General features: G+C 49.9%; 1 protein-coding gene across 4 annotated transcripts in view; it reads left to right on the top strand.

Annotated features, from left to right (window-relative positions):
* Positions 1-4,307: 4,307 nt before the first annotated feature.
* Positions 4,308-27,015, top strand: part of ARHGEF10L (Rho guanine nucleotide exchange factor 10 like) — a 154,388-nt gene continuing 131,680 nt past the window's right edge. For 3 of the 4 annotated variants that reach the window (XM_044996112.1, XM_044996111.1, XM_044996109.1), the window contains exon 1: positions 11,139-11,159. In XM_044996112.1, coding sequence (XP_044852047.1) covers positions 11,154-11,159 — 6 coding nt within the window. In that variant the 5' untranslated portion in view covers positions 11,139-11,153. Of the gene's footprint in view, positions 4,541-11,138; positions 11,160-27,015 lie in introns of those variants that run through there. The other variant, XM_044996110.1, reaches the window with a different exon arrangement.

Raw genomic sequence — 27,015 nt, 5'->3', positions numbered from 1 at the left:
TTAGAGTTGATATGGCACCCCCCATTTTTTCATGTTCTCTGTGTATATACATATATCTTCCTACTGTATTTTCCACTGCATGCATCTGATGAAGTGGGTTTTAGCCCACGGAAGCTTATGCTCAAATAAACTTGTTAGTCTGTAAGGTGCTACAAGTGCTCCTCGTTCTTTTTGCTAAATAGTTTTAGTTCACTTAGTAATCTCTTCAGAATAACAAGGAAATGGCTCCCTCTGAGGGTGGATCTTCTCTAGCTCATATGGTGCTTTCTTACCATTGGCTAACACACGGTAACTAACGTGTGTTAAAATCCTAGTGAGGACAAGACAGTTTGTCATTTTTCACGTGTGTCAGCAGGTCGAGGTAAAGACTGTTGAGGAGTCTGGGCTTTAAGTTGACTTGTAAGCACACACATGTGAAAACTACAAACTTCCTTGTCTTCACTAGGATTTTAACTCGTGTCAGTTATCACGTTAGCTAACATGAGGTAAGAACGCACCTTTATTCCTAGTGAAGACAAGGCCTGAGGGTGGTGCCCAGAGCCCAGCTCTAAGCTAAATCTTTCTGCTTTGTTGCTCTTCCCAAACACAATAGGTTTAACATTATCTTGCACGTTAGCCCGTCTCCTCTGATCTCTGTGGCCTTGGTGGTTGTTTGGCTCCCTGCTATCACTGATTTTGGTTTTAAGACATTGTGAAAATGTGGTGGGGCTGGTTGTGGTGAGGACGGTGGGTTTGTTTTTTAATCCCGCAAAACAAAAACAATTTCAAGATTTTCCATGTTCCCCCTTCCCCCATTTTTAACCAGCTCTATCTGCTGCCTGATGGAATCACTTATGCTTGTGCAAAGCGAGTGTGCGAGAGTGGAGGGTTCTAAGTTGGTAGCATTTTACCCACGCTTTGCACGGCACTAGTGTGAGTAATGATAAAAGACAATGCCACACGAGGCACTGGAAGCTCAGGCCCTGGGTTGAATTCTGGGGCTGGGTCAATTTCATAACATCATAGAATGGTGGGACTGGAAGTGACCTCGAGAGGTCATCTAGTTCAGTGCCCTGCACTCAAGGCAGGATTAAGTATTATCTAGACCATCCCTGACAGGTGTTTGTCCAACTTGCTCTTAAAAATCTCCAGGGATGGAGATTCCACAACCTCCCTAGGCAATTTATTCCAGTGCTTAACCACTCTGACAAGAAGTTTTTCCTAATGTCCAACCTAAACTGCCCTTGCTGCAATTTAAGCCCATTGCTTCTTGTCCTATCCTCAGAGGTTAAGGAGAACAATTTTTTTCCCTCCTCCTTGTAACAACCTTTTATGTACCTGAAAACTGTTATCACGTCCCCTCTCAGGCTTCTCTTCTCCAAACTAAATAAACCCAGTTTTTTCAATCTTCCATCCTAGCTCATGTTTTCCAGACCTTTAATCGTTTTTGTTGCTCTTCTCTGGACTTTCTCCAGTTTGTGCACATCTTTCCTGAACTGTGGTGCCCATAACTGGACACAACACTCCAGCTGAGGCCTAATCAGCGCAGAGTGGAGCAGAAGAATTACTTCTTGTGTCTTGCTTACAACACTCCCGCTAATACAGCCCAGAAAGTTTGCTTTTGTTTGCGGCGGTGTTATCAGGGACGGCTCCAGGCAAGAGCAGAGCAAGCAGCTGCTTGGGGCTGCCAATACAAAGGGGCGGTGCTCCGTCCCGCTATTGGGGCTGCACGTCCGGCGGGAGTTCGGTGGTGGTTCCCTCAGTCCCTCTCTTCCTCTTTGAGCTGCCGAAGTGCCGCAGAAGAATGGAGCGCGATTGACCTGCCGCCAAAGTGCTGCCGATCGTTTTTTTTTCTGCTTGGGGTGGCAGAAAACCTGGAGCCGGCCCTGAGCGTTACACTGTTGACTCATATTTAGCTTGTGATCCACTATGACCCCCCAGATCCCTTTCTGCAGTGCTCCTTCCTAGGCAGTCATTTCCCACTGTGTGTGTGTGCAACGGATGGTTCTTCCCTAAGTGCAGTACTTTGCATTTGTCCTTAGTGAATCTCATCCTATTTACTTCAGATCATTTCTCCAGTTTGTCCAGATCATTTTGAATTTTAATCCTATCCTCCAAAGCACTTGCATCCCCTCCCAGCTTGGTATCATCCGCAAACTTTACAAGTGTTACAAGCAGGGCGGGCTCCAGGCACCAGCTTAGCAAGCAGGTGCTTGGGGCGGCCACTCCAGAGAGGGGCGGGTCGTCCAGCTATTCGGCGGCAATGCGGCGGAGGGTCCCTCACTCCCGCTCGGAGCGAAGGACCTCCCGCTGAATTGCCGCAGATCACGATCGTGGCTTTTTTTTTTTTGGCTGCTTGGGGCGGCAAAGCCCCTGGAGCCGGCCCTGGTTACAAGGTTATCTAAATCCTTGAGGAAGATATTGCTTCCTGCAAAGGTGGATATGTCGGTTCCCACCTGATGTGTGGGGGCCTTGGGCTGCGCCCTTAAAAGCCATGGTTCTGTCTTAGCTAAGGTTCCCAGGGCGTGTTTGGTTAAAGGAGAGGTTTTCCACTGTCTGCTTGGCCACAATTTCCCAGGGCCGCCCAGAGGATTCAGGGGGCCTGGGGCAAAGCAGGGGAGCTGCAGCGCTTGTACTCACCCGGCGGCGGTCCGGGTCTTCGGCAGCACTGAAGGGCCCCCTGCCGCCGTAATACCACCGAAGACCTGGACCGCCGGGCCAGGGCTCGCAGTGCCCCTGTAGGGCCCAGGACAAATTGCCCCACTTGTCCCCTTCCCCCCCGGGCAGCCCTGCAATTTCCCCCTGGGCAGTGCTGTTCAATGTGCCTCACAAGCTGGCTGCTGCCCTTCACGCAAAAGGAGGCTGCTGCCTGCGTTTCAGTGGCACCGTGGTTAATAGGGACTGAAACCGTTCGGTTCCTTCCGCATGCTATAAAAATGGAAAATGTTATTTTATTATAAAAATGCCCATTTCCTTTCATTAATTAATTCCCACGTAGACTGTCGCTTCCAGGGCGCCAGGCTCTCAAGAGCTCAGTAAAGATGATAAATGGATCTGCCCACCCCTTCGGCCAAACTTTCCCCCTTCTTCCAGGCCTAAGCCCCAGTCGCCTCTCTCCAAATCTGTTATCCCCTGTAGCAAAACTCCAGGGCTAGAATAGTGGGGAGGCGGGTGAGGTGGGGGGAGGGTTTGCTGGTCAGGACTGAGTGGCAACGGCAGAGCTGTAGGGGGCCCAGGACTCGAGTAACAGAAGACACCAGGACAGAGAAAAACTAGGACAGGATTGAGGAGCATTGGCAGAGCTGCGTGTGGGGAGCGTGGGGCTGGGAGAGCAGGGGCTGCGGGTCGGGAGTGAGGAGCATTGGCAGAGCTGCGTGTGGGGAGCGTGGGGCTGGGGTAACAGGGGCTGCGGGTTAGGCTTGAGTAGGGTTGCCAACCCTACAGGATTGGCCGGGAGTCTCCAGGACTTAAAGATGAACCTTTAATTAAAGATTACATCATGTGATTTAGTCTCCAGGAATATGTCCAACCAAAACTGGCAACCCTAGGATGGAGGGGCAGCGGCAGCACTGGGTGGGAACTGGCTGTTGGGAGCTGCACAATCTTCTTGTCACCAGGACAACCTGACGTGGGGGGACAGGCCCTGAAGTGGGGGGAGGGCGCGTGTGTGCGTGGGGGTGTCTAACAGGCGGCCAGCTGGCTGCCATCCGCCCAGGCCAGCGTCCACCCGCCGCGGCTCTGTTCTGAGCCCGCCGGCCCTCAGCCGCTCGCCGCGCCTCCCAATTTAACACAAAGAGGGTCTAAAAATCAGTCGCCCTGGGGTGCAGCGGGAGAGTTTGACCCACGGGTGCAGGCCCCCCAGATTAGGCCTTGCGTATAGCTAGGGTGACCAGCTAGAAAGTGTGAAAAATCGGGACACGGGGTGGGGTGGGGGAAAATCCCAAATATCGGGACTGTCCCTATAAAATCGGGACATCTGGTCACCCTCCGGCTAGCTGGGGGCTGGGTCAGCTGCGGAGCCCATGGAGCAGAGACACTGCAGGGGCAGGGGGCCTGAGCCTGCCGGTGTAAATCCGGAGTGACACCGGAGTCGCTCCGGTGCAAAGCGGGAACGAGCCACTTCCCAGCCGGGGGGCCTCTGACGCAGGCCGCCACCGCCTGCTGCTGCTCCTGAATATTCATCGCGCCGGCCGGGGCCGGGAGCCAAGCGGCCCCGCAGACGGGGGCGGGCCGCGGCGCGCTGCCATTGGCTGCCGGGGCGGCTCCTGGCTCGGGGAGCAGCCCGGGGTTCGGCCGGGAGCGGAGGCAGGGGGGGACCCGCAGCTCGGCCGGGATCCGTGCACGGGCTCAGGCGGGGCTGGGAAAGCTGCGAGTGGATGAGACCCCTCCCCGCCCCCCCGCGGCCTTTGGGAGCTGGCAGGGGGAGGAGAGACTTAGAGGAGACACACGAGTGTGTGTGCGTGTGCAAGGAGCGCTCTGCCTTGTCAAGCGGAGCACGGGCTGCTGCTGCTGCGAGCCTGCTGCTGGCTAACATCACAACAAAGGCTGGCGTGTAACCGGGGTAAGTGGCCGCTCCGAGTCCCTCCTGCTGCTTCCCTGGGTTAGATGTGGCAATGTCCATTGCATGTATGGCAACAAGCCCCCCCCCCGCGAAAACAGACAGCTCGACCGGCTGCTCCTCCAGCTAAGGAACGGCCCCCAGAGCCCAGCCCCTGGCTTGAAAATCCTGCTCAGCTGCAGGATTTGGGGGGGCGATGCTGTGACCGCCCTTCTGCCCCACGCTGGGAATCCAGACGCAAAGCCAGGGGAGATGTAACCTTTCCCCAGGTCAGCGCAAAGGGCTGGCCCTGGCAGGGCTGCAGTGGATAGCTAGTCCCAGCCCTGCTGGGTGGAATCAGGCCTGTCCCAGGGCAGGGGAGGGGGGATGAAGGGGGATGGCTGCATGGATGGTTGCATCTTTTTCGGGTAAGGTCGCCTCTTTCCTGTTATTGTGGGCAAAACTCCCGGCCAAGCGGTGGTGGTAATGAGGGCCTGGCAGATCCTCCCCGGGGGCGGTTAATTAAAATGTTGCAAACACTGAGGTTGGGGGAGGAAAGGGGAAGGCTCAGAAAAATAGCGATAATTTTTTATCACAATCTCTGAAAGTTTTCGTGTCCTTTGAATACCGATAGACAGTGCCAGGTCAGCTGCGTTTGCCCAGGCAGGATCTGCTCTACAGCCAGAACGTGTGGAAGCTTTTCCGTGCTAATCCATCCGGGGGCCTCAACCTTATCCCAGGGAGCTCACCTGTAGGGCTCAGAGGGGAGTTCAGTTTCCATGCCCCGGTGTGGCCTTGGCCTTTCTGCGGAGCCTGCCAAGGAGAGGCCACTTACCACTAAGGGCTGGTCTATGCACAGGTTTTGTACTGGGTTAACTATGTCAGTGAGGGGAGTGATTGTTTTTAAATGCAATAGTTAAATCGGTACCGTCCCTAGCACAGGGTAGAGGTGCCTTATCGTGGTCGAATTTATGCTCCTAAATGTACAGGAATTAAGGTCTAAAAATGTTATTAAAGTTAATGTTTAAAATGAAATAGACATGAGTTAAGAGGGAAGGTGCTGTACCTCTGGGGTCAGGCTTGAGTTATGAGGGATTACAGGGATCGGTTACAAGGTTCACGAGATACAGACATATCACATAACCGGCATCGACCCGGATTGGGGTGCGGGAGTTTTTAAAGCGTCAGTGGATAAGTGGGCTCGGGGACGCCACCCATGGAATGTATTAAGAGTCCAAATCAGGATCAGTGTAGCACACTGGCTCTCAGACTTTGTACTGGTGACCCCTTTCACACAGCAAGCCTCTCAGTGCGACGTCCCCTTATACATTAAAACACTTTTAAATATATTTAACACCATTATAAATGCTGGCGGCAAAGCGGGGTCAGGGGTGGAGGCTGACAGCTCGCGACCTCCCAGGTAATAACCTCGTGACCCCCTGAGGGGTCCTGACCCCCAGGCGTAGTGAATAAGTACATGGGTGAGGTGTGTCCCTCGGTTTGTCAGGGAAGGAAGTGGGTTATGTCCCTGGTCAGCGGCCTCGGTTACTCGAGCTGGACACAGTGTAAGGAAAGGAGACGGTCTGGCCCTGTGAAGTCAGTGGGGCGAGGTTCTGCTTTGCTTCAGCATGGGGTGGCAGAATCTGGCCCTAGAGGAAGAAGGCGAGGACTGCTGGAAGAACACACTCCTTATGAACTGTGCCTTTCTCAAGGCCTCCTCACTTCGCCCTTTCCCGTCTCAGCGCTGCTGGTGCAAGAGCCTTCTTCCCTGCATCTGCTGCTGCCTGGAGCAGACTCCCTGTCTATCTCCCTGCCTTGCCAACTCCCCATTTCTTGTCACTCTCTTCTGGTCACATTTTTGCTCCCTTGCTCTGTAGCACGCTTGTCACACGTACAGTGTATCATAAGAGCATAAGACTGGGTCAGACCAAAGGTCCATCTATCCCAGTGTCCTGTCTTCCGACAGTGGCCAATGCCAGGTGCCCCAGAGGGAATGAACAGAACTGGTAATCGTCAAGGGATCCATCCCCTGTCGCCCATTCCCAGCTTCTGACAAACAGAGGCTAGGGACGCCATTCCTGCCCATCCTGGCTAATAGCCATTGGTGGACCTATTCTCCACAAACTCTTACCAATCTCCTGTTAATGTTCCACCATTAGTTTAAGTGGACCTTTGTTCAATACCTTAATGTTCCTTTTCCTGACAACTTTATCTCAACATTCCTCATTCCTGCTTAAAAGGAACATAGAGCATTTCTTTAATTCATTTTACTTTTACAATATAATTCACTCTACTTTCACAACATACAGTTATGTATTAATAGCACCATGCCCCGAGATCTGCCTATGCTGCTCCATAACTGCTCACCTGTTGGTTAGAGTTTAGCATGATTTAATACAGCAGGAAGATGAGATTAAAAACACTCAAAGTTGTTGCTGGAACCAGCTGCAAACGTGGTTTAAGATACTGGTGCTTTTTCATAGATTATAAAGTCAGAATGGATCACTGGGATCACTGATCTGACCTCCTGCATAACAGGCCATAGATCTTCCCTGAAATAATCCCTGTTTGAACTAGAGCAGAGCTCTTCGAAAAACATCCAGTCTTGATTTAAAAGTTTCCAGTGATGGAGAGTCCACCCCAAGCCTTGGTAAATTGTTCCAATGGCTGGTTGCCCTTGCTGTTAAAAAATTACACCTTATTTCTAGTCTGAATTTGTCTAGCTTCAACGTCCAGCCACGGGATCTGGTTGGTATTGAAACACCTCTGAGATCTCGCTCTGTATTGGATCCTTTTAATGTTACCTACAAAGTTAACCAAATTAATGCCACTGGAGGAAGGAGGGTGGGGGAAAGATCAAACTGGCTTCTAAAAATCTTGCAGTGCTAAAGGAGCCTTATCAAAGTGCATGGGTCAAACTCTGGACCTAGCTGCTGTGGCTGTAACTTACATCTGTTCACCAAAGGTGAAATTCAGCCCCGCGCAGACAGACAGCGTGATGCCCAGCCATAAATAAAACCCTGTTTTGAGGGCTTAAACGGGAACGGCTGATTCATAGGCCTTGTGCCAACCCACTCTGCCAGGGCTGATTTCCCACTCCAAAGTCACCCAGCGCTGGATCCACAGCCCATTGAACGCGCAAAGTGTTTTGGAAAAAATGCTGCACTATTATTTTTAAAAATTACTCACCAGGCCTGCACTTGTGACGAGCAATGTGACAATAATAGATCAGTGGACTGAAGTGAGCACGTGCAAGCTAAAACAGTGCAAAATCTGGTGCCTTTCAGGGTACGGGCCAAGGTAAATATTTTCTCATGGGCATCTGAAAATAGGGTGAGCAGGGAATTGTAAGTGCAGGGAATTATTGGAGAGGGATTTGTGGTCGGTTATCGAAAATTAATGAATTTAGGCACACAGGTCAGAGCCTCAAAGGTATTTAGTTTCCTAACTTCCATTGATTTCAAATAGTTTCAGTGGAAGTTAGGGGCCTACATACCTTTGAGGGTCTGGGCCCTAGTGCATATGGCTAGAGATGCCCTTTGCAGAATTTTTATGAATCAAAATAAATAAGCACCCTACAATAACAACCCGGTAGAGTGTCTATGTAAGAGAGGAAAACCCGTGTGGAGGGGATGAAACAGGTTTTACATTTCAAGCTTCCAAAGAATTATTGCAATGAAACCCCAGAAAACTGTTTTGAAATGGCCAGGAGTACTTTTGATGGTAGCACTTTCAGAGGGGGAGGGATAACTCAGTGGTTTGAGCATTGGCCTGCTAAACCCCAGGTTGTGAGTTCAATCCTTCAGGGGGTCACTTAGGGATCTGGGACAAAAATTGGTCCTGCTAGTGAAGGCAGGGGGCTGGACTCAATGACCTTTCAAGGTCCCTTCCAGTTCTAGGAGATTGGTCTATCTCCTATTATTATTTATTTTATATTAAACAATCGCATGATATCAGAGTGTGAGGACAGTAAAGGAATGGAGAGGAGTCAAGCCCTTATTTCTAATGAGGACCCTGCTTTTTAAATAGTCAGATTGCCAGGTACCAAGTGGGGGACAGACTGTCCAACATTAGCCTGTGTCTCTCCTGTTGAGGAAGTGCCTTACAAAGAAAAAAGCTGAACACAAGGGGAATAGCAAAGACAAGGAGGTGGGGACTCCAGAGCAGAGCCATCTGCTCAGGGGGAATCCCTGAGGACTGGATAATCAATCCAAGGCAAGTAGCCAGGCAGAGACAACTGTGATCAGCTCATCGGCTGAATGAGTGTATCTCGGGACCTGATGATGGCAGAAGCCATCGGGGTTTAGGGCCCGATCCACAGCCGAGGGCGAGTCTTTTAATTAGTTTCCAGGAGCTTTGGATCACCTCGGGGCTGGGGGAAAAGGGGATGGGCACGTGCCCCGAGGGCAGGAGTTAAGAAGATGCATGTGAGTCCTGTGGCGTGTTTGGCTCTGCATCCCACTGTGGTACCTGCACAAATGCTGAGTGAAAGAGCTTTGAACGGTGGAACTATGCTGGGTGCAGCACCCGCTGGTCCGTGACATGCACCCCAGGAGCTTCCAAAAGGGATTCTGGGAGAATCGTCAGCTCCTGCGTGCTCCAGCAACGACTCCCTCCCCTCCTATCCCCACTCCACTGTGCCTCCATCTTGCAGGGCAGATTTCCGCCCTGTCAGTTTGAGCCTGTAAATGCAGGATCTGCAAGTCCTGTTTAGGTGCGAGCCCAGCTGACCTCTGATGGGTTTTGCCCCACCAAGGCAGGTTCACCCAGAAGAGCTTTTAATGCAGAAAGCCGGGGAAAGTAGCTTTCCTGGCGGTGGTATAGCTGCATCGACGCTCTCCAGCTGAGAGCGGGGTCCCAATGTTTACGTACAGTGCCTAGCATGTAGTGAGAGATGGTCCCTGCCTCGAATAGCCTCCAGTCTACATAGACAAAGGGTGGGAAGGAGGAATATGATTAGTCTCCAGGCACAGAGGGATTAAGAGATTTACCCATGCCACAAAACCCTCCCATAGTCTTGTCCGATTGGCACAGCTCGGGGGAAGCCCAGGACTAGAACGACAGGGGGGTGCTGTCGGTCAGGACTGAGGGTGCCTAGGCCGAGTTTTTATATTGCTGACCCCTGCAACACTGTGTTTGGCTCCCGCAATAGGTTTCAAAATCAAGACCGAAGGCTTCCTGTTTTCAGCGGGAGTTCAGGGTGGGGTTTGCATGCACGCTCAGCGTTGGCCTTGCGCTCTTTCCCGCTGGAATCAACAGTTGACAATGGTGGGCTCGGAGTTCGGCCAAGCCTGTGTTTTTATTCACGGGGAGCGGAATTCCCCTCTGTACAAGGCCTTCGTGCCATTCAGGTTCTGCCTCAGACTGTGGGGCTGTACCATGTAAGACAGGTTTCCAAGCTAGGGTTCGCAACCGCCTAGTGATCGGTGAAGGCTTTGGCAGGGATGTGGATTGCGCCTTGTGTTTTTACCCCCAATGCATGTGACACACTCCTCCCCCCCAACTCAGAAAGAAGCCCTGGGGTTCAGAAAGTCTGAGATCCTCTGATAGGCAGCATGATCTAGATGGCATAATCGAGTTGTGCTTTGAGTGTCACTTATTTTTCTTTCCTTTGTGAGCAAGAACATGTTTAGGGCTTGGGAGAAATGTGCATTTCCAATCTGAGGTTCAACTGCGAAAGGCTCACCACGGCTCCACGGCTGTTCTGTTTATCTGCGGTCGATGGGCTGGGCTTCGATGCCAGGGGCTGGATTTTAAACCCTGGCCGCCGAGGCTGTGCATACAGCTGTTTGTATTTGTACCAGTGCGTGCACACCCATGTGGCTCGCACGGTATTTGTGTGTGCACACACGAGGATGGTGCACTGACCTGAGTCACAGGCACAAAAGGGGCGTGCATCCAAGTTTGGCACGTGAACTCCAGCGTGTGTGTGTGTGTGTGAGATTGTATGAAATTTCTTGCTAGGCTCTGTCCACCACTATGAACTCCCCAAGAACTTGGGACTATCACAAACCTCACCGCTTTCCATTCCCCGGGCAAGGCAGACTTCTCCGACCTTTCCTTCTCTATTATAAACACACAGCAAGGGCTGCATGTAACAGATAACAGTCAACCCGCCCCTACCGAAACAGGACACCCCACTCCACACCTTTCTGCCCCTGGGGAGAGGAGAAAACAAACAACAAGTGACAGATGGATAGTCCTGTTGCTCAGTGCAGCGTTGGAAGGCACTCAGATATTATGGGGATGAGTGTGGTGTAACAACAGATATAGAATAGGACAGAACTTGCTTCGAGCAGGGGCAGATTTCACCAGGGGATACGCAGACATGGAAGCTTGAGGGAAATGTGACCTCATGAGCAGTGAAGCCAATGTGTAAATATTGGTGTCCATTAGCTGTCTCTACCTTTCTGTGGCCTTTTGTTTAGCTTCCTATCAAACTTTAAAGGTCACATGTTTTTTACTTGGCTGGCAATTGAAACCCGAGAGTTTTTTCTGCCCCCTTTTCACTGTGTTTTCCGAGCTGCTGGTGGTTACCAGGGACTGCACTGTGGAATGGCTGGCTCGGTCAGGCTGGCCAACGTTTGCTTAATGTCACAACTATTTTCTTGGCTTCGGCTGCTGTGCAGCTTCAATCATGCGGGTAATGGATGGTGAAAAACAACAGGCTGTGCTGGGGATTGGAACCGCTGCTGCTTCTGGAAAAGGCCTGAGACAGCAAACTAGTTTTGTGGCAAATGCAGGATGAATTTTCTCTGGGGTGGTTAGGGTGATTGGGAGCAGCTGTAGCCCCATCCCCCCTACAAAGGCTCAGTGGCCCATAGGCAGGCTGTGCAGATGTTAAGGAGAGGGGGCTGCTTCTGATTCTCTTTCTTTCCTCCCCATCCAGTTGCTTTCACTTGCTCTACGGAGTCTTTAAACCAAGAGTGGGTGGGTGTCTTTCTCAGAGGTCTGCTCTAGCTCAGCCAGAAGTTATGGGCTTCATGCAGGGATTAGTGGGTGAGGTTCTTAGGCCGGGGTTGTGCAGGAGCTCAGACTAGATGATGACAATGGTGCCTCCTGGCTTTAGAAAGCTATGACGCTCTGCTGCTTTACCATCTAAGGAATCCTCCCACCTCTGCCAGCCCACTTTTTCTGCCGTCATCCTGATCTGAGTCTGTACTGCCTCCTCGTGGCCGGCAGGAGGCGCTCTAACCGCGCTATTGTCACGGCGCCGTGTGGCAGGCAGCCAGGCAGGGGAGCAGCTTCAGAAACTTGCCAGCAGTAATAACTCAGCTTGATCCTGGGCGTTGTTAGTAAGCTCCATGGTGGGGACAGATCCTGGTCTCCCTCCTGGTTGAATTCACTCAGGGCTCCATTCTGCCCCATGCTGAGCAGTGCCTTACTATGCACCTCACTCCATTGGGACAGATTCTGCCTCCTTTCCCTGCTTGGCAAACAGCGTCAGTCATTTCCAGGGGCTGAGCAAGGGACACGGTGTAAGGAAAGGAGACGGTCTGGCCCTGTGAAGTCAGGGGGGCGAGGTTCTGCTTTGCTTCAGCCTGGGGTGGCAGAATCTGGCCCTAGAGGAAGAAGGAGATGGCTGCCGGAAGAACACACTGCTTGTGAACTGTGCCTTTCTCAAGGCCTCCTCACTTCGCCCTTTCCCCTCTCAGCGCTGCTGGTGCAAGAGCCTTCTTCCCTGCATCTCCTGCTGCCTGGAGCAGACTCCCTGTCTGTCTCCCTGCCTTGCCAACTCCCCATTTCTTTTCACTCTCTTCTGGTCACATTTTTGCTCCCTTGCTCTGTAGCACGCTTGTCACACGTACAGCGTATCATAAGAGCATAAGAATGGCCAGACTGGGTCAGACCAAAGGTCCATCTATCCCAGTGTCTTCCGACAGTGGCCAATACCCCAGAGGGAATGAACAGAACAAGTAATCAACAAGGGATCCATCCCCTGTCGCCCATTCCCAGGTTCTGGCAAACAGAGGCTAGGGACACCATCCCTGCCCATCCTGGCTAATAGACATTGGTGGACCTAACCTCCATGAACTTATCTAGTTCTTTTTTTGAACCCTGTTATAGACTTGGCCTTCACAACATCCTCTGGCAAGGAGTTCCACAGGTTGACTGAATGTTGTGTCCCCCTCTAGTGGCTGATTGAAATAGTGAATAACCGCCTACTACTGCTCCTAGCTTATGGAGTTAACACCTTTAGCTCAAGTGCTCTGGTGCCGAAGATCCTAAGGGTTGAACTCTGCTGATGTCCTTGTGTTGAGGTAGCGTCTAGGAGCTCTAATCATGAACCAGGACCCCATGGTGCTAGGTCCTATACAAACACAGAACAAAGAGATGGTTCCCTACTCAAGGAGCTGACAAGCTATGTATCAAGGGATGACAGATGGATGCAGGCAGACGGGGGAGCCCAAGGAAACAGTGAGACAGTACGGTTAGCAGGACAGGCGGTGCTCGCAGCAGACCCGCAGCTGAACGAACCATTGCCAAGTGTTTTGTAAACATCGCGGCAAAGGAGAATTTTAAGGCGGGAGCTGAAGGACAGAAGTAGCTTTGCCGATGCTTACGGGAAATGCTTCCCAAGGGTGAGGGGCAGCCTGGGAGAAAGCACAACATTTAACAAGTTGTCGATAGAGGCTGGCATGGGCTGGTCGGAGGAGAGAATCAACCACAAAAGATATGATAGGTAGAGAAGCAGTGGGGCTAGACAAGCAGTGATTGGCCTAATGACTGGATGCTATAATTAATCCATCCACCACACAATGCCACCCAGTCAAACTCTACCCGGCCCTCTCTTTCATCAGTGGTAGAACCTCCGAGTTACGAATGGCGGTTGTTTGAAACTCTGCAATGTTCGTAACTCTGAACAAAACGTTATGGCAAGTCTTTCAAAAGTTTACTAGGCAGAAGAAAAATGCAGCTTTTTAAGCATCTTAATTCGAATGAAAGCAGCACAGAAACAGTTTCCTTACCTTGCCAAATGTTTTTTTGAAACGTTCCCTTTATTTTTTTCGTAGTTTACGTTTAACACAGCACTATTTGCTGGTTTTTGTCTCTGCTGCTGCCTGATTGTGCACTTCCGGTTCCCCATGAGGTGTGTGGTTGACCGGCCAGTTTGTAACTCTGGTGTTCGTAACTCTGAGGTTCTACTGCACTGAGTCCTGTATTTGGGCTACTTGGGGTTTCAAATTACCCGGTAACTTGAGAATCTCACCTAAATCTCCTTTGCTGCAGACTAAGCCCATTACGTCTCGCGTATCTCCAGCACACCTGTAATAATGATGAATTTTCAAAGAACAATCGGTGGTTTTGGCTAAACAACTAAACATTCAGGTTCAGCTAAGCATCTCTAATCAGTCTATTTCGACTAGACATATGACTTCCTCTTTGGTTTCAAAAAATCAGGCTGAAAATCTCAAGAGAACAGACTCCTTTGTGAGATTTCAAGAGCCTTCCCGCTTCTGACCTTCAGGCCCAGATCGCTCAGGAATAGCAGTTTTCCCCCTGGTGCTTCACTGCCTCTGGTTTTAAATCCTGGTTGATGCAAGGAGGTGCAGAAGCACATGAAAATGGGGTGTGTGTATGTGTGTGTGTGACCTAACTCCACCTTAGTGAACCTCAAAGTTAAGGTTCTATGTAAGTTTCAAGTGAAAGGTCAGGACAGGTCCCATTTTACTGATGGAACTGGTGTGTTCATACTTGTTGGCTGTCTTGGGATTGGCATCTCTATTGGCTGACCTGGTCTTTGGAACAAGGCAAAAAAACAGACTGTGCCGGTCTAGATTATGACGATTGTTAATTGCGTTGCCACAAGCATGGCCCAAGACCCCCTCGTGCTAAGCCCTGTACAAATCCACCCAAAAAGACAGTTCCGGCCTCAGAGAACTTCCAAACGAAACATAAGACAAGCCGTGGATGTAGACAGACAGGGAAGCAATCCACTCCAGGTTTTACATTGCGCCTGCTGCACGCTGGGACAGGAGGTACTGGGCGTTCAGCGAGTGCAGTGCTAATAGCCATGAAGCGCATACATCATCGGCACAGCTCCTGGGCCCCAATCCAGCAAAGTGCTTAAGCGTGTCCTTACTTCAAGTGGGTGAGTCTGACCACTTGACATCAGTGTGATGGGACTGGTCACATGCCAGATCAGGGCCATAGTTTCTAGACCTCACTATCAAGACTCAGTGCCTTGTTCTAAGAAGTTCCCCAAAAACCAAAGACATGCAACTTGTGTCCTGCTACATTGCCAGATCTTGTCCAGTTGAGTGCAGTGGGTTCTGCCGTTCTGGCTGAAATGTGCCTTTTAGATACTAAACGTGTTGTTTGAACTGGGGTCTTTCTAAGTGCAGGGGAGTTTTGCATTTTAATGGCACTGCAATGAAGCCAAGCACGGTCCGTATTCTAAATGAATGACTGGAACACCATGGCTCACTGGCCTGTGATTGCTGCGGCAGAGATTCCAAGTGCAGTATCCTCGCACTTGCTGAGGCCGTGTCTGAAAGCTTGCACGTTTGAAAATACAGGCCGGGAATAACAGAACGAGAGTCGGGCTGGAAAACGGCAAGCTAGTCCTTCTGGGGAGCAGGAATCCCAACCGCAGATCTGGAAGGAAATCCTTGGGAAACAGTGTTGGAAATGACCTAGGAGTGACAGTAGAGGGCACGTTAGGGGAGAACTTGCAATGCACGTTTGGGCGTGTACATACAGAGGTATACTGGGCCCTGGAAATGATTGTCTGTATCAGGAAACACTTAGGAATAAGGGACCTAATTCTCATTTACATAACGGCCCATTTACGCTTGTAATTTAGGCCCTTTCCATTGCCAGAGTGGTGTAAAGGGGTCTTGGTATAAATGAGTATCCGACCCGGAATCTACAGGATTGCGTCTCTTTCTCGGCACCTCAGTGCTAGAAAGGTGTTGCTCAGATAGAGGGAATTTGGAGAAGAGGCTAAGAGGGCCAGGGGTTTTGTTTTTTTAAATGTAATTTATGAGGAAAGAGTAAATGGCCTGCAAATGTGCAGCTTGGCTAAACAAGGGCTACCTGGGGAGGTTATCATCAGTGTCCATGGAGAGCTGAAAGGTGCAACAGCAGAGCAAATGTTTAGGTGGCTGAAGGGTATAACCAGGGCTTATGGGAGGAAACTGAGCAAAGATACATTGTGGTGAACACGCAGAAAACGCCCCGTTGGCCCCAATCCCGTCAGCACGCACGGAGTCACAACTGCTTTCCTCTAGAAGTCGTAGATATACAAAGCAGTGAATGAGGCCTCCCTACATGGAACGACTTCCCCCGGGAAAAGTGAAGAACGTGCATAAGTGTTTGCAGGATTGGGTCTGGGGAGCAGCGTCTCAAGGGCAAAGGCAGAAGCAGGTCATTTGGGACACTTTAAACAGGACTGGGTCAAATGCTGAAATAATCTGCATTGGTTGAGGGGAGGGACTGATGAAGAGTTTAGAAAGAAATAGCCTGGGGTGCCTTTTCCCTGTGAAGTATCAGAGGGGTAGCCGTGTTAGTCTGGTTCTGTAGAAGCAGCAAAGAATCCTGTGGCACCTGTGAAAGTACCAGCCCTGTTTCTGCCTCTATTGGCTGTTTCATTTACAACCTGCCTCATCAGTATCTCCCCTCCCTCCCCAGGTTCGGCTAACAGAGAGCTTTGGGAGGTTTCTTTTAGACACAAGTGGTTCTGAGCTGACACCCAAGCTTTGGATCCAAATTTGCAGCTCAAACTTCTCTCCATGTTGGATGGAGTCTGGAACACCAAGTTCAAAATGCCCTGAGCTTTGGATTCCGCTGTAGAATTCAGCCTCTATCCACTCCTTGCTTCTGCACGTCTTCAGAGCTGACGTTTCAGTTCAGGGTCTTATTCCTAAATGTCCTGGATGACCTTTGCTTGAGCTTTCCTTATGCACAGACGAAGGCATGGCGGTTCTACCTAGTCTCATTTCTCCTGCTCAAAGCAGCTCTTTGCAGAATGGGTAGCAGTGCTTAAATGAATCTCCGGGCCACCACCCATGCATGTGTGAGTTCACCCTCTGTAGCACTGTGCCCCTGGGTGCTGCTTCTGTGCTGCACTCCAGAAAATGTCCTCAGTCCAGGTGGCACTGTTGTTTCCAGGTTCAGTTGAAATGACACCTGTACTTCCTCCAGGGTGTGACTGCTTTGCTCACTTCAGTTTGCATGGTATGATGCATTTGCAGCAACTAGGTATTTTCCCACTTGGCTTGTGTAATGGTAATTATATGTTTATCCTGTAATTTCATCAGGAGCCTCTGCATGCCAGGACGGCTGTCATTCAGGTCCTGTTTCTGTATGTCTAGCTCATGTTTATTACGTGACAGCTCTCCCAGCATCCTTGTAAATTTCTCTGTGCAATTTCTCCCATCCATAGGCTAGAGCTAAGGGTTCCCTCCCGCCATCAGAGCCTTTTTTGCTCATTCTCAGTCTTTGATCTCCCAGAGGAAGTAGGAAGCAGGAAAAAAAGCATCTTTTCTCCTGAAACGAAACTTTTCAGAGGCCAGAATTTTAACTAAAAACTTCAAAACACCCAAGCCTCCCCCTAGATCAGTAGGGTTCACACTTGTGTGTCTGGATGCTGGCCCTTGAATCAGGAAGCTCCAGCTGAGTTGAGCACAGCATGGGTTTATTGTTGTTGGGTTTCTCTGGAAGGGAAAAGGTCCTTATCTCTTTCACCAGGGATGTTTACTCCAGCCCATGGATGCTGGAAAGCGGGGATGGCTCAGCAGTCCATATGGGCGTTGCTATCTAAACCCTGGCGTTAGCCACATCCCCTTCCTAAGATCAGCACTTGTGTGTTGATATGGGGAGATGCTGGCTCTGGACAGGGAACTGAAAATATACAGAGCTCAGTAGCTGAAATCAGTTTTCTTAAACAGCACGTGCGCTAGGAGGCTGCACCTCATAGACTTTGAAGGCCGGAAGGGACCATCGTGATCATCTAGTCTGACCTTCTGCACATCCCAGGCCACAGTACTTCACCCACCCACTCCTGTAATAGACCCCTGACCTCTGCCTGAGTTACTGGAGTCCTCAAATCCTGGGTTAAAGACTTCAAGTTTCAGAGAACTCACCATTTAAACTAGTTTAAACCTGGAAGTGACCTGTGCCCCTTGCTGCAGAGGAAGCGAACCTCCCCTCCCCTCTTCCCCCTCCAAGGTCTCTGCCAAGCTGACCTGGGGGGAAATTCCTTCCTGACCCCAAATGTGGTGTAAAGCAGTGTTGCCCCACTGAAGTCAATGGAGCTGTGCTGAGTGGCATCAGCGGAGGATCCGGTCTTTTGTGTTTCTAATGGAGCAAAGGCCGACGCGATTCAGTTTTGTTCCTTGTGGGTGTAGCACAATCGGAGCTGATGGGGCTAGGAATGCGTAACTGTGGTGTTAACTTTTTTAGGTTTTTGGCCATGTCCTGGATAAATGACAGTTTATTTCCTGGTGAAATTTAACGGCTGATTCTTCTGAATCAGAAATCTGCCTGCTTACCTGCCTCCCATTGCTATGGAATCCGAGCATCTCGCAGACATCTTGTATTTGTCCCTACATCCCATTGTGGGGTGGGGAAGTGCTAGTATCCCAATGTCTAATATGGGAAACTGAGGCACACAGAAAGGCAGAGCCAGGTTTCCAAAAGAGATCAGCATCCAACAGCTGCCATTTTCAGCACCAGATTTTCATTCTGTATCTAGTGCAATGAGCTCTTTTGATAATCTGGCCTGTAAGTAACATGCCCATGGTCACACAGGAAGGCTGCAGCAGAGCCAGCAATTGAACCTGGACCTCTTGAGAGCCAGACCAGTGCCTTAACCCCAAGACCATCTTTCCTCTGTAAATGCCCCTGGATCCAAATGCTCTCAATTCTTTGAGGGGATTCAGAGAATCTACATCCAGATTTTACACCTACCTGTGTGATAGACCTGAACTGAAAATCATGGATCCAAGCATCCCTCCTGAATTTGGGGTAGGGGGAATAATCAAAATCCAGACTGGAATTTTGTGGTTCATTCCCATCTCTCTAGAATTGGGAGAAGTCCCCCCTTCGCTCTCCCTATGTTAGAACAATGACAGCATACAGGAGGTTGAATCTAGGGCTTGAAAGCTGAATTGCAAAGGATTTTTAAAAAATTAGGTTGTGCACCTGTATTTTGCATCTGTATAATAGAGAACAAAAGAGGGGTTTCATTTCAGCCTTCAAAATCTCAGTGATTTCTAGCCTGGTCTCCTTTCGTTTTGCTGGAGGACTAGGGCCATGGCTACACTTGCAAATTTGCAGCGCTGCAGCAGGGTGTGAAAACACACCCTCTCCAGCGCTGCAAATTGCGGCGCTGCAAAGCGCCAGTGTGGTCAAAGCCCCAGCGCTGGGAGCGCGGCTCCCAGCACTGTACGTTATTCCCCACAGGGAGGTGGAGTATGGACAGCGCTGGGAGAGCTCTCTCCCAGCGCTGGCGCTTTGACTACACTTAGCGTTTCAAAGCGCTGCTGTGGCAGCGCTGCCGCGGCAGCGCTTTGAAGTGCAAGTGTAGCCATAGCCAAAGTCTTGAAGGATTTGTACTTTGAACTCTGCCACCTCACTTGAATGGGTGAGCCATTGAATGATTAACAAAGACTCTTTTATCCCAAATGAGAATCAGTTGTTGTAGTTTAATAGGCGGTGGCAAAAATAACAATCAAAGAGTTTTAAGCTGCTTGATTAAAAATCTCTTCCGTCCTCAATGTCCATAACGTGCTGTTGTCATTTTGCCTTGTCTAGACTAGGGACATTGGGACAACCCTCTTACGTAAACAAACAACGCCACTGTCACTTACGCTGGCAACTTAGTGCAGACCTTGTCTTTACACTAGTGCAATGCATTCACACTTGGGACTTGTGCTAACGGAGCTGCTCAAATGCAGCCTCCTCGCACGTACGCACACATGCTGCCCCAGAACCCAGCATAGCCCAACTTAAGGTCTTCACGAAACATCTAGGCCAGCCTTAGGGGTGAGCAATGAGGGTAGTTGCCCTGGGCAGCGACTTCCGGGAGCATCAGATCAACATCGGGGGGGCGCTACATTGGCTTTGTTTTGGTTTGGTTTTTTGCTTGGCCTTTTACGGGGCATCGGGACTGTTTTCTGCCCTGTGTGACAAAACACCCGGGACTGGTCCTGCTAATCATAGACTTTTCCCGGGCAGGTAATACATGAATTTCTCTTGTAAAACAATGAGAAGAAAGAAAAAACCGTAACACAATCAAATAAAGTTTTTTCCAGGTGTTCTTTATTCACTACAGAGAAACAGAAAAGTGCACAAACCCATTTTATTGTTTTTTCCCCTCTTGAAAGTCTCCTTTAAATACTCTAGGGTGTCTCTCTTTAAAGACCATTCAAGTGCATGAGAAGGTGCTTTGAAAGACACAAGTGGCGCTGGTTGTAATTTGGAGGGATTAGGCAGCAAGCACCAACAGGAAAGCCAGCCGGAGGGCAGATTTTAATGGGGGGTTTGTGGTCATAAATACGATTTAAAATAAAACAAACAGTCGGACCGTGGGAACCTGGAGCCCTGCCTTCTTAAAACAGCGTTCTTGATGAATATTGCATAACTTTGGAGACAGCGTGGGACGCGGCGTTGTCCAGTCACCGGAGTGTGGCCTCCAGAGGCGGGAAACTTGTGAGTTCTAATCGCAGTCCTAATGCTGACCTGTTGTGTGTGGAAGGTAGGGTGACCAGAAAACAACTGTGAAAGAACGGGACAGGGGGTGGGGGGTAATAGGCGCCTATATAAGAAAAAGTCCCAAAAAACGGGACTGTCCCTTTAAAAACGGGACATCTGGTCACCCTAGTTGAAGGGGATGTCAAAACGTTCCAAAGTTTCCAATCTCATGCTCTAGGACTTCACCTGCAGGGGTCAGGAAGGCAATCCCCTCCCCCCACCAGTGTGTTCGGTTTTCGTTGTTGCTGTTGTCGCCTTCCTCTGAGGCATCAGAGATGGTCGTGGCTGGAGATAAAAGAGTGGATGGGGTGGGCTGGTGCTCTGAAGTGGCATGGAGAATTCTCCCTCGGATGCTTGGCTGGCTGGTTCTGGCTCACATGCTCAGGGTCTAACTGATTACCATATGTGGGGTCAGGCAGGACCTGGGGGTTTTCTTGCCTTCTTCTGTGGTGTGAGGCATAGGTTGCTTGCCAGGGTTATCTGGGTATATCTCACCTACTCTGTTCCCTGCCACTGCGGGGGCTTCAGACACTGGTGTTCTCTGTCTGTGGCACGCAACCCTTTAGTCTCCGAAGGGCTGAAATCCGTGGGTCGAATTCTGATTGTGAGGCTTGGTGGGGGGTGGCCAGGTGGTGTTGGTGGCCTCTGAGGTGCAGGAGGTCTGACTAGATAGACAATCTCATGGTCCCTCCTGGGTTTAAAGTCTATGACTCCATTTTGGGCATCTCAATTCTTGGGTGCCTGACGGAAGGTGCCGTTGGGTTTGGTTTTCAGAGATGCTGAGCAGCTGCAAATCCCCTGGGCTTCAGTGGGCGTAGCAGATGCTCCGTATTCCTAAAAACGCAGCTCAGGATGGGCAACTAGACACCATGAGGATAAGCGTGGCAGTAAAATCACGACAGCCGTGCTGGCTGGTTTGTGTTATCGTGCCACAGGGCTCTGTAACTTGATTAAAATGGACCAAGGAGCCCGACCCACCTCATCCTTATGCCTCTTCTTCCTCATCAGATGATAATGAAATCCCATCCATTTTCCACCTCCTCTCCTAGCAGATCCTGCTTCCTGGCCACTGAATTCCCCAGGAGAAATATTGAACAGTGTTGCCTTTGGAGTTCAGCAGTGCTGTCTGGGAGAGGTTGCTGGAGGGGACCTCAAGAGGTCATCTAGTTCAGTCCCCTGCGCTCAAGGCAGGACTAAGTATTATCTAGACCATCCCCGACAGGTGTTTGTCCAACCTGCTCTTAAGAATCTCCAATGATGGAAATTCCACAACCTCCCTAGGCAATTTATTCCAGTGCTTAACCACCCTGACAAGAAGTTTTTCCTAATGTCCAACCTAAACTGCCCTTGCTGCAATTTAAGCCCATTGCTTCTTGTCCTGTCCCCAGAGGTTAACGAGAAAATTTTTTCTCCCTCCTCCTTGTAACAACCTTTTATGTACTTGAAACTGTTCTCACGTCCCCTCTCAGGCTTCTCTTCTCTGATCTTCTATCTGCTTGTGGTGCAAGGAAACCGTTTGTAGTTTGACTACTACTGTGTCACCCTGCAAAGTGTCATCCCCTGGTGCCCTGCAGGCTGAATGCCTGGTGTGGAATCCATTGCTTGGGAAGGCCCAGCCTTCATGGGATGTGGAGGGGACCAAGGCCCGGGAGCAAGTAGAGTTAACATTGGAGCCTCGCTAGAGAGACCCAGGCGGATGAAATAGCAGCGAAGCAAGGAAAGTAACAGAGTATGGCAACAGAGCGCACTGGCTGCAGTTCTAACACCTGGAAGCTGTCAATCGAGCATCAGGCTAAAAATAAACAAATAAAGAAGATTTGCCAGCTTGCTCCTGGACGAGTATTAAGTCACTGAGGCTGGCAAGGTGCAGCAGATGCGCCATTTTTCCTCGTTTTGAATTTTTTCCCCTTTACTGGCTAGGGAGAACATGTCTTTTTAAAATGGCATTCGCTAGGCTGCACTAAAAAGTCCCCCATATTACAGCTCTGGATTGATTACGCTCAGCTGTACTGTGTTACTACGTGGTGGCCCTGCACAGTCTGAATAGTCAAGGAAGACAAGGATTATTGTGCCCATTTTATGGACAGGGCTTGGTCGCCCAAGCAGTCTGTGGAAGAGACCCAGTTTGGTGCCTTAGCTACAAACCCATCCTGCCTCACCACTTCTAACACTGTAGCCCACGGGTCTCAAACTCAGTTTACCTTAGAGCCAGTGCCAGTCCTCAAATCCTTCCAGCGGGCCAATCATGTCACTGAAGACGGCGTTCAGAAAAGAAAACCTTTACATTGTATTTTTTATTTCAAATTTCTTAGGAATACTAAAACTGGCCTACAACTTTATCCAGTTCTTGGCCCGCCAGAGAGTTTTTAGCGTTGGCCAGCCACCTGGCAACGCTTCAGTTCTGTCAGTTTGGTGATGTTTGGCCTCAGTGACCGAGCAGTTGAAACCTTCAGGACTGCAGCAAGGTGTGCATCAGAGAGAGTTGTGTTCGCTATTTTTGACTTGTTTTCATTGTGGAAAAAAGTGATGCTGCCTCCATGGCTGACTCTGCCCGGCAACTAGTGATAGTATCTCTGTCCCTCTCCCCCAGCCAATGGGAGCTGTGGGGGCGGGGGGCGCCTGTAGTTGAGATTGCCGGCAGCGTGTCTGCCTGCGTCTCTCCTCCGCGGGCTGCAGTGGGGAGGTTCTCGGTCTGCAGATGGCCCACGGGCTGGGACTTTGAGACCCCTGCTGTAGCCTCTTCAGTCTGGGATAATCGCCCTGCATTGTCAGACGCCCCCAAACCCATGGCTATTGGCAGGCCTGGGGAGTAGCCTCGTTGTAAGCTTATTCGAGACGCTCTCTCTGGTTAGGTGAGCTTTCCGACAAGGCGTCTTTCCCCTTTGACTCAGGTCCCATTTGTAACCTTTTCCCGCCACCGTGAGGGCTAGAAACTGTTTTAAAAGGAAAGTTGAGATGCTCACTTGATCACATGCCTCCAGGGGCTGGGACTTTAAGAGAAAGACCCCAAATGGTGTCAGGTTTCAGAGGGGCAGCCGTGTTAGTCTGTATGAGCAAAAACAACGAGGAGTCCAATGTCCAATGTAATCAAGGTAAACCCTAGTGCCAACTCTGTCCGCATATCTATTCAAGGAGCATCATCATAGGACCTAACCACATCAGCCACACCATTGGGCTCGTTCACCTGCACATCTACCAATGTGATCTATGCCATCATGTGCCAGCAGTGCCCCTCTGCCATGTTCATTGGCCAAACCGGACAGTCTTTATGCAATAAATAAATAAATAAAAACACACAGATCAGACATCAAGAATTATAACATTCAAAAACCAGTAGGAGAACACTTCAATCTCCCTGGACACTCAATAAGAGACTTAAAAGTGGCAATTCTTCTACAAAAAAAACTTCAAAAACAGACTCCAATGAGAAACTGCAGAACTGGAATTAATTTGCAAACTGGAAACCATCAAATTAGACCTGAATAAAGACTGGGAGTGCAAGGGTCACTACAAAAACTAATTTCCACTTGCTGATACTCACACCTTCTGGTCAACTGTTTGAAATGGGCCACCTTGATTACATTGGCCTCATTAGCACTACAAAAGTGATTTCCATGCATCTGATGAAGTGGGTTTTAGCCCACGAAAGCTTATGCCCAAATAAATGTGTTAGTCTCTAAGGTGCCACAAGGACTCCTCGTTGTTTTTCCGAAATGGTGTGCGACCAGAGCCCACTGGGTGTAAAACTATTATTATTTATTTGTCCTGCGGTAACACCTAAGTGCCCTAGTCATGGACCCAGGGCCGGCTCCAGGCACCAGCTTAGCAAGCAGGTGCTTGGGGCGGCCACTCCGGAGAGGTGCTATACAAACACAGAACAGTAAGACAGTCCCTGCCCCAGAGAGCTTGCAGTCTAAGTAAAAGACAAGAGAAAACAGGTCTCTACAGACAGACAGGGAACTACAAGAAAACAATGGGACAAAATCACAAGGGTAGCGTTTTACAGCCTCTTTGCACTGTTATGAGTGACTGCCCCAACTTAGACTGGAACCTCTTTGAGGCAGGGACTTTTTGTTCTGTATTTGTACAGCGCCTGGGCAAGGCAATCAATGGGGAATCAGGCCTGTTTTTCATCTCACTATCCTGTTTCTCAGCATCTATTCTCCCTTATACATTGTTGCGACATTTTCTAATAAAAGAATTCCACGAGGACTGTATGTTGCCTCTAATATGAGACTGTTATTTGCCACCCTGTGCACCCCATTATACAAAGGCGAGGGGACAGATCCCTTCCCCACATCCCGCAGGAAAACCATTTGGCATAAGGCGTGGTTTGCAGAGCCATAAGTGCAGGACAGCTCTGCACAGCTGCTACTGTTCTCGCTGTTTCGAGTCTGCATTAATGAACTTGCCGTACAGCAACCAGATATCTCCCCCTCGTAGCGATTAGGGAGCTCCACCCATCATTTCAGAGAGGGAGAACTAGCTCACTAATTCCCCTCCGTAATGCGCTCGCTTGCACGAACCAGATGGAGCATATGTTGGGCGTCAAAGCAGTAACCGCCTTCCCCATCTCCGATAGCCTGCTGAAATCCGGCGGGCTGATCCCGTCTTTTATTCTAGGCCTTGAGAATGTATTTATTTGTGTATTTGTTGCTCCAGTTATTTTGCTTTCCAATGAACAGGGCTGTTTGTTTTCGTTGAAAGGGGGAAGAGTCAAAATGCAGGGAATTAGAAAACCAGCGAGGAAATTTGTTTGCTGAGATAACTTTAAAGTCTCCCAAATGTTTCTTCCTGTGGCCTTTTCTGGGACCCTTTCGCCCCTCTCCTGCTGCCAGCCATGCAGAGCATTTAGGTTGTGATCCGCCAGCAGAGGGATCATTGTACTAAGTCCTACTCAACCCTCCTTTGAGCTCGGAGCTGGGCACAGCGATGGGTTTCCCCCAGGAATGTGGACATGCTGCTCTGTCATTAGCCGGGGGGAAGATGATCCTTGGTGGGCTTGGGGTGCATTTTGATGGTTCGTTGCTGTAGTTGGCATTGGAAGAGGTGGAGGCCTCCTGGTGCTTGCGTCTTTCCGTGTCATGTTAGGTGATCTTCTTCAGTCTCATTTGGAAAGACTTGCACATTGAATGTAGGGAATCAGGTACCTGAATCTGGGAGGATAGAGCATTTCACACAGTGTATGGCAATGGGCTTACTAGGGGTATCTTTACCATTGCCCCCTACTGGTTCAAATCAGATCTGCTCAACTGAGTGTCATAGCCTCTATACTGCTGCCAGCGAGGATTCTCCTTTAGCTCAGATGGGAGGAGCCTAGACTTTTGGAGCAGTTTGATCCAGGAAGGTCTGCACATTCATAGATTTACCGTAGTCCAGTGAGCCTGCATTGACAAGCATAAAATTCAGCCATCCATTGGAAGCGAGGACCCTCTTCATTGATTCATTTAAAGGGGTGAGCCTCTACGAAAATCATGCAGGGGAACAGTGTGTTTATAATCCAGATAGCAAATGATCATGTAAAGCAGATACAAATATCCAAAAGAGGAGTGAAAACACACTCCTTGGCTGGGAAGTTACTCCAACTCCAGGGTTAGAGAGCGGAGTTTAGAGAGAGCAAATATCCCTGGCTTCTCCTTCCCAATAAATCACTGTTAATAGGTTTGTGCAGAAAACAGGCCCTTCGCAAAAGCGCTACTGAGAAAGCATCTGTTTGCAGGATTAGTTTTCAAGAGCCTCACAAACTGGGTCGAAGTTATTGAGTTTCAGTCTTGCGGGAAAGAAACAAATGTTTTTTTTTGCCCAGGTAATGGAGAATCCGGACTTATTTTTAATCTAGGGTATTTCAGATATGTTTATTTTAGTGCCTTTTGGTTATTTACAGTAATAATAAAACATGCATTTATTTATATAGCCCCAGGGTACTTTACAGGCTGGCGCAATAAAAAAAATATCCAGCATGGGGTCCTGTTACCAACACCCTGTTGCCTGCATCAGACGTGTAGAGAGGGGTGGCAAAAGTTGCTGAGAATGACAAGAAAAAGTGAAGCCAGCTATTTAGACCCCAGAAAGCTTGCACGGAAATCTGGGGCAGCCGCTCTTTTATTCCAAGTGGTTTGAGACGCTTCAGCAATCCCCCCTGTTCTGTCACGAGTTACTTCCACACACAAGCAACCCTCTGTCTTGGACATCAAAGCCAGTTTTTCATGGGCTCAGCTAGCTAACCTCTGGAGCACACTTCCTGTAGCGGCCTTGTGATTGATTGGTGCATTGAAAGGTCCCTTTCTTGAAGGCTGAGGGGACTGAATCTACAGCTGTCAGCTCCTCCGCACCCCTGGGTTCACTCCTTGTGTTATTTGTCTCCAGACGTTCCACTGGGTTTGCTAGACATGGTCTTCCACAGTCCGTCTTTTCACTGGCCGGTGTGTGTCTGGCTCTGTTTCTGGCCGGCATTCCCGCTCTCCTCCCCTGGCCAGTGACACAGTCGGACAGGCAGGCGTGGGGCTCCCCTGAGTTTTCCCTGGTTGGTTTAAACAGTGGAAGAGTCTGGACCTGCTCCAAAGCCTGTTGAAGTCAGTCAGAGTCTTCCCAGTGCCATCAAAGGCCTTTGGATCGGGCCCTGTCTAAGCTGAGCTGATGGTTTTGTTCTGGCGGCTCATGTGCCGCTCACCTCACGCCACAGAAAATGCAAGTTTGGTCTGGGAACGAGCAAACCAGCCGAACTAGCGACCGCCGCGTTGCTGATTGGGCTCGTCCAGGCCAGTGTTTCTCAACCTTCTTGATACCAGGGACCGGCTTGC

This window comes from Mauremys mutica, chromosome 21 (assembly GCF_020497125.1).
Source record: "Mauremys mutica isolate MM-2020 ecotype Southern chromosome 21, ASM2049712v1, whole genome shotgun sequence".
NCBI classification, from domain to species: domain Eukaryota; kingdom Metazoa; phylum Chordata; order Testudines; family Geoemydidae; genus Mauremys; species Mauremys mutica.
The sequence above is the reverse complement of the archived record's forward strand: the minus strand, read 5'-3'. Positions and strand labels throughout refer to the sequence as shown.